Consider the following 6,880-nt stretch of genomic DNA (forward strand, 5'->3'; position numbering starts at 1 on the left):
CACAGTTTGACTTAAACCCAGGCAAGAAAAAATATACCAACAATCACAAGCAGTCAGGAAAATAAATCAAAATGAATTAATATTGTTTCAGTCATGGATATCCTGGCCGTGATTGTCTTCTTCGGGCGATCTGCGAAGGTTCCGAATTATCCACCTTGGGAACTGGGGTGTTTGGGGACATTGTTCATCTAGTTCTAACGTGAGAATGCCCGGTTGAACCGCACTTTTTCGCATTTAATTTAACAGTTGTTTGCTCATAGTCCATCTGCAAGTTTGAATGGCAACTTGACCGAAGTGTACCAAGAGGCGGAGCGCCAGGGCAAGAAGAAGGGCCGATGTAGGAAGTACCGGAAAACCTGCTCATTTAGTATCCTGAAAATGTTCACCTGGGTCGGGGACTTTCTCACCAAAACTGGCTTACCTAATAAAGGCTCCAGTTAAGTTCAGCGCTTGTTCTGTACCCATCCTAAGTCCTAAACACTAATAAACACTGTTTCAAAGTGGAACTGAGCAAATTCTTCGGTTGATGCGTGGAAGATTTGCAGTCTTAAACCTTGCCGAGGCAAGTAAATGCAAGAAGAGAGCCATTTGTACTCAAATCTAGTACAAAATGAAACCCATTGAAACCCTGACTGTTTCTCGGGAATTAAACGCACCTGTCGCCTGAGGATGGCTTGGGCCCGTGTCGAGCCATAATGACTTCATCAACTGAGTTCGCTTTGTTTTCCCAAGATGTGCCGCCTCGATGAGCCGACGTGTTGAGACAGAGTATTCGCGTTTTCCGTGCACCCACCTGCCCAAACTTGATTTTTTATATTCATATTTATGGGCCCGTGCTGGCTTAACTTTAAAACCAGGCGAATAAGTAAAACTAGATGAGTATTCCCGCAGGAAACAAGAATGGTTAACCGACTTTGTTCTCACATTTGCTTCAGGTTCCTCAACATTCACAAGATTTTTTAAAACTTGAACTTGCTCTGAAAACGTGAAATTTATTACGATTTTTATCGCACGGGCCACATTAATTTGCCCACATTGGCGGTCGATGGACGCAACTGCGGTTCTCCTTTTAGAAATTCGCCTCGTCCAAACGAACGCAAGTAGCAACTTGAATTTTTTCCGTCTTCAGAACACACTTGACTCTAAAGATGTTGAGAGTTTCATAAAATTAGGCCAAAATCCTAATTTTTGCCAGCCTTGTAAATACCGACCTCAATGTGGACGTTTACGTCCGATTGTGTTCTCGCCTTTAAAACTTAGAATCTTCCAATCTAAAGCAAGAAACACTTTGGCATTTTCACCCATCTTTAGAAGACACTACACTCTACAGATTATGGGAGTTTCATAAAAATCAACTAGGATCCTGATTTTTTCTTGCTTAGTAAATACCGGTGTCAACATGGTTGATTTTACTCAATTGCGCTATCTCCTTTAAACATTTGCATCGTCCAAACTAAACCATGTAACAATTTGAAATTAGCACCAGATTTAGAAGATACTTGATCCTATCTATACTGAGGGTTTTATAAAAATAGTCCAAAATGCGAATTTTTTCCAGCTTAGTGAATAGGGATCTCAAAATTGGTGGTTTTTGTCAATGACACTTTCTCCTTAAAAAATTCGCATCTTCCAAACTAAAGCAAGTAGCAATTTGCTATTTTTACCCATCTTTAGAACACACGAGACTCTACGGATCGTGAGTGTTTCATTAAAAGGAACTAGAATTCAGATTTTTGCCGGCTTAGCAAATACCGGTGTCAAGATAGTTGATTTTACCCAATTGCGCTCTGTCCTTTAAATATTTGCATCTTCCAAAATAAAGCATGTAGTCATTTCGAATTATCACCAGCTTTAGAAGAGACTTGACCCCATATATACCGAGGGTCTCATAAAAATGGCGCAGAATTCGGATTTTTGCCAGCTGAGTGAATACTGATCTAAAAATTGGTGGTTTTAGTCAATGGCAGCTTTTCCTTAAAAATTCGCATCTTCCAAACTAAAGCAAGTAACAACTTGATATTTTCACACATCTTTAGAATACACTAGACTCTACAGATCGTGAGTGTTTCATAAAAATCGACTAGAATTCTGATTTCTGCCGGCTCAGTAAATACCAGTATCAACATGGTTGATTTTACCCAAATGCATTTTCCCCTTTAAACATATGCATCTTCCAAACTAAAGCATGTAGCATTTTGAAATTAACACCAGCTTTAGAAGATACTTGACCCCATATATACTGAGGGTATCATAAAAATGGCTCAGAACGTGGATTTTTGCCAGCTTAGTGAATCCGAATCTAAAAATTGGTGGTTTTAGTCAATGGCACTTTTTCCATAAAAATTCGCATCTTCCAAACTAAAGCAAGTAGCAACTTGATATTTTCACACATCTTTAGAAGACACTAGACTCTACAGATCGTGAGTGTTTCATAAAAATCGACTAGAATTCTGATTTATGCCGGCTCAGTAAATACCAGTATCAACATGGTTGATTTTACCCAAATGCATTTTGCCCCTTTAAACATGTGCATCTTCCAAACTAAAGCATGTAGCAATTTTAAATTATCACCAGCTTTAGAAGATACTTGGCCCTATATATACTGAGGGTGTCACAATAATGGCCGAGAATGCGGATTTTTGCCAGCTGAGTGAATACTGATCTAAAAATTGGTGGTTTTAGACAATGGCACTTTTTTCTTAAAAATTCTCATCTTCCAAACTATAGCAAGTAGCAACTTGATATTTTCACACATCTTTAGAAGACACTAGACTCTACAGATCGTGAGTGTTTCATAAAAATCGACTAGAATTTTGATTTTTGCCGGCGCAGTAAATACCAGTATCAACATGGTTGATTTTACCCATTGCATTTTGCCCCTTTAAACATATGCATCTTCCAAACTAAAGCATGTAGCATTTTGAAATTATCACCAGCTTTAGAAGATGCTTGACCCCATATGTACTGAGGGTCTCATAAAAATGGCTCAGAACGTGGATTTTTGCCAGCTTAGTGAATCCGGATCTAAAAATTGGTGGTTTTAGTCAATGGCACTTTTTCCTTAAAAATTATCATCTTCCAAACTAAAGCAAGTAACAACTTGATATTTTCACACATCTTTAGAAGACACTAGACTCTACAGATCGTGAGTGTTGCATAAAAATCGACTAAAATTTTGATTTTTGCCGGCTTAGTAATTACCGGTGTCAACATGGTTGATCTTAACCAACAGCGCTCTCTTCTTTAAACATTTTCATCTGCCAAAGTAGAGCAAAAAGCAATTTGATGTTTTTACCCAGATTGAGAAGACACTTTACTCTACATATCCTGAGGGTTTAGTAAAAATGAGCCACACCCCTTATTTTGCCAGCTTAGCAATTACTGATCATAATGTAGATGTTTTTGCGCGAGTTCGCTCTCTTCTCAAAAAATTCGAATGTTCCAAACTAAAGCAACGAACAATTTTGATATTTCCACCCATCTTTGGAAGACACTTGAGCCTACAGATCCTGAAAGTTTTATAACAATGACCCAGAATCCTGATTTTTGCCGGCTTAGTAAAAACAGTAGCAGATCGTACAGCCAAAAGTTGATTTTTCCCAATTGCCAATACGAATGCAAGTAGCAACTTGACCTTGTTATCCTCCACAAAAGACACTTGGTTCTAAAGACCGTAAAAAATTCTCAAAAATCACTCAAAATCGTGAGGTTTGCCAGTTTAGTGAATAACGCTCTCCAATTGAACTTTTTACTCAACTGCATTCTCTCCTTTAAAAATTCGCCTAGTCTTAACTTACTAAAACTTAAGCTTAAACCAGTTACGGATACAAGCACTTTTATAATCCCTTAGTGTGAATTTGACTGTTGCATTAAAAAACCCCAACCCTCCTGATTTAATAAAGAATATTAATATTTAAAAAAATGCATTTTATTGCATTTTTGGTTTAATATTAAAACACATTTTCACGCTCGTATAAATTAAATAAATATTTATTGGGAATTGTTAATCAGGGTTCTCAACATTCGGCCGGACATTTTATGGATTTATGACTGTTTGGGCGAATAGAATGTACGTTTATTATATTTTATCCATAACTCACTGAAGGAAAATATTATGTCGATTTTGTCCGGGTGTTCGATTCATTATGGTTTCGGCTGAATTAATTTAGATGATTTATCGATTATTATACAATTTGCTGAACAAATTTTCAATATTTTCTTGCGCCAAAATCATTAATTACTGTACATTTGCTCAGTTCTAGTACAATTCAACGCAAGTGGCCACTCCTTTAAAGGTGCGTGTGGTCCTTAATATAAAACGTTCAGCCATAACAAATTGCAAATATGCAGATTGCATTATTCATAATGGGATTTTAATCAAGGAAATTTGATGATCCGGAGGCGTACAATTACGGCCAAAGATCATCATTAAGAAGCCCAAGATATTGTAATTACTCAAAACTTTGCCTCGTTTCGTTGATATCAATCTTTCGGTAGTCTACACTTTGTAGAATAATTTTTCAAGTGGATTTTCTAATTGCTCTGTTGATACTTGGGGCTCATCATTAGCCAGATCAAATCATAGACAATTTCCAACAAATTAAACCATGCAATTTCGTTTTAATGATGGAATAATTTCAACAAAATGGGCCATTTAGGTTCTAATCTGGCGCACAAATCAACATAAATCCATTGAAAGTTTCAAATAATTAAATGTAAATTTATACTGTAGGTTTTCAGAGGAACTCGCTTTGAGAACATCAAACCATCACCAACAGAGCATATCTGACTATTTATTCAGAATTTCAATTTCTTTGGTGTTTTTTTATTGGGATTGGACACAAGTCTGGAAGTGTTGGTGGTCAGGTTTAGGGTGTTTAGCGATGGACAAGGAAGATGATTCATCAGTGCGATTCCTGATATTTAAGTTAACAAGTTCGCCAAATCTGCCCAAACTAAACCAATTTAAGTCTAATTTTTAGGCAAAATTGCCCAAAAAAAGATTTTGGGCAATTTTGAAGTTTTGAATGTTTTCCCTGCCAGTAAAAACACTTTCCCAATGTCGATTCCTCCATTTCGCTCTGCAAACACCAGCAGTGCGTTTAGTTAATTAAAAGTCATCAGCTTTTCGATTAGACGTGGAAACTGTTTCCTTAACGGTGTTTCCGCGACTTCAGAAAGAACTTCAAGCCGATTAAGCAATGCATTAAGTGCGCAACTAAAATGTGGAATATTATATTTAATTCAGTTGTGTTGCAGTTGGAAAAACAGAGAAACGGCCCCCGTTCATATTCATTGCCTGCAAAATGGGAAATCCAATTATGTTGAGCTGTTCTACTAGCACGAAACGGGCCTCGATCAGATTTCACAGCAGTAATTTTGCAATATATACGGAAAACCCGCTTTTCTTGAGGTCCCGAGGAAAACAGGGCTGGTGGAAAATTGCCCCAGCTGTAATTAATATCCGAACAATAACTGGCAGGTAAATGCAGTTTGGAGGTCCATAATTGCAAAACTGACTTGCTAGAAACATGATGTTACTATTTGCGCTGCTGATGTTTTCCTCGCCCGATGTAGTTCTTGCTGATTGGGACAAAGTGTATAAAACCACAATAGAGTTAAGAACTGTATTAAGTAAAGTTATCTGGCCGTTCAATGAAAATAATCCCAAAACGCTTCAAATTCAGTGTGGATAAATAAATAATTCTGCCCAAGGAAAACCGGGCTTCAGCTAAATTTGACACCTCTTCGTATACACACCAGTCCGCTTATAATATAAATCCCAGGTTTCCCCCGTAGGTTTCTGCAGTGAATTTTATTGGACAGGTAAAAGATAACTTTGTAAATAATTTAAAATCAACCGTGCCAACGTCAGTCATTTTGGGAAGTCGAAAAGTTTACCCGTTCCGACAATAAAATACAAATTCATGTCCGGTACCTGACTGGAAAGAACATGGAAAGCGCGTTTAGTCTCAGCGTTTTCCGACGTTGTTAAATAGTTTATATTGATTATTTCGATTAAAGAATGCTCGCCTTGTATTCGATGTACAACAATTCACTGACGAGCGAACTATTTTGCGCTTAAAACTTGATTCTTATGAGGATTTTTACACTCCACTGCCCCCATTATTTTGCTGATTGTTTGTATACTTTTGTCCAAAATCTCGAATAATTTTTGCAGACAATGTTTATCTTTTACTTGCTGAAAAATGCAAATAGAACTTCGTTCTTTTGTTTAAAAAATTAGCTTCGTCCAGACGTAAACAAGTAGGAACTTGGGGCTTTCACTCTGTTTAAAAGCGACTTGATTCTTAAGATGACAGGAGTTTAATAAAAATCCCCAAAAAATCTTTAGAGTCAAGACACTTGACTTATATACTGCGGTTAGCCAGTTAAGTGAATATCGCTCTCAAAATAAAACTTTTTCAACTGCATTCTCACCTTTGAAACATCGCCTCAGCCACAACAAAGGAAGTAGCAACTTGAAGTTTTTACCCTCTTTGCGAGACGCTTGGTTCTTAAAATCACGAAGAAAATTTTGCAAAAATCACCCTGAATGATCTTTTCGGTTCCGTAAAACAACGCTCGAAATGAAACATCGTACCCAACTGCATTTTCACTTTGAAAAATTTGCCCCGTCCAAACCGTCCCATTTCGCGTCGTCCAAACCAAAGCAAGTAGCAACTTGAAATTTTCGCGTTCTTTACAAGACACTCGGTTCTAAATATGGCTAAAGCTTCACAACAATAGTCCTAAATCGTGAACTTTTTCAGTTCAGTAAATATTGATTTCAAAATGAAACTTTTTGCCCAACTGCATTCTCACCTTTCAAACTTTGCCGCGTCCACCCCAAAACAAGTAGCAACTTGAAGTATTTGCC

The 6,880-nt window shown here is 37.3% G+C and overlaps 1 protein-coding gene across 2 annotated transcripts in view; it reads left to right on the forward strand.

Moving 5' to 3' along the window:
* Positions 1-446, forward strand: part of LOC109546962 — a 4,615-nt gene extending 4,169 nt beyond the window's left edge. For both annotated transcript variants that reach the window (XM_048662309.1, XM_019918148.2), the window contains exons 4-5: positions 92-199; positions 261-446. In XM_048662309.1, coding sequence (XP_048518266.1) covers positions 92-199; positions 261-441 — 289 coding nt within the window. In that variant the 3' untranslated portion in view covers positions 442-446. The remainder of the gene's footprint in view (positions 1-91; positions 200-260) is intronic.
* The last annotated feature ends 6,434 nt before the right edge of the window (positions 447-6,880 follow it).

The sequence above is a fragment of the Dendroctonus ponderosae genome, unplaced genomic scaffold (genome assembly GCF_020466585.1).
Source record: "Dendroctonus ponderosae isolate FM_Combo_2020 unplaced genomic scaffold, Dpon_F_20191213v2 Dpon_F_20191213_10, whole genome shotgun sequence".
NCBI classification, from domain to species: Eukaryota; Metazoa; Arthropoda; class Insecta; order Coleoptera; family Curculionidae; genus Dendroctonus; species Dendroctonus ponderosae.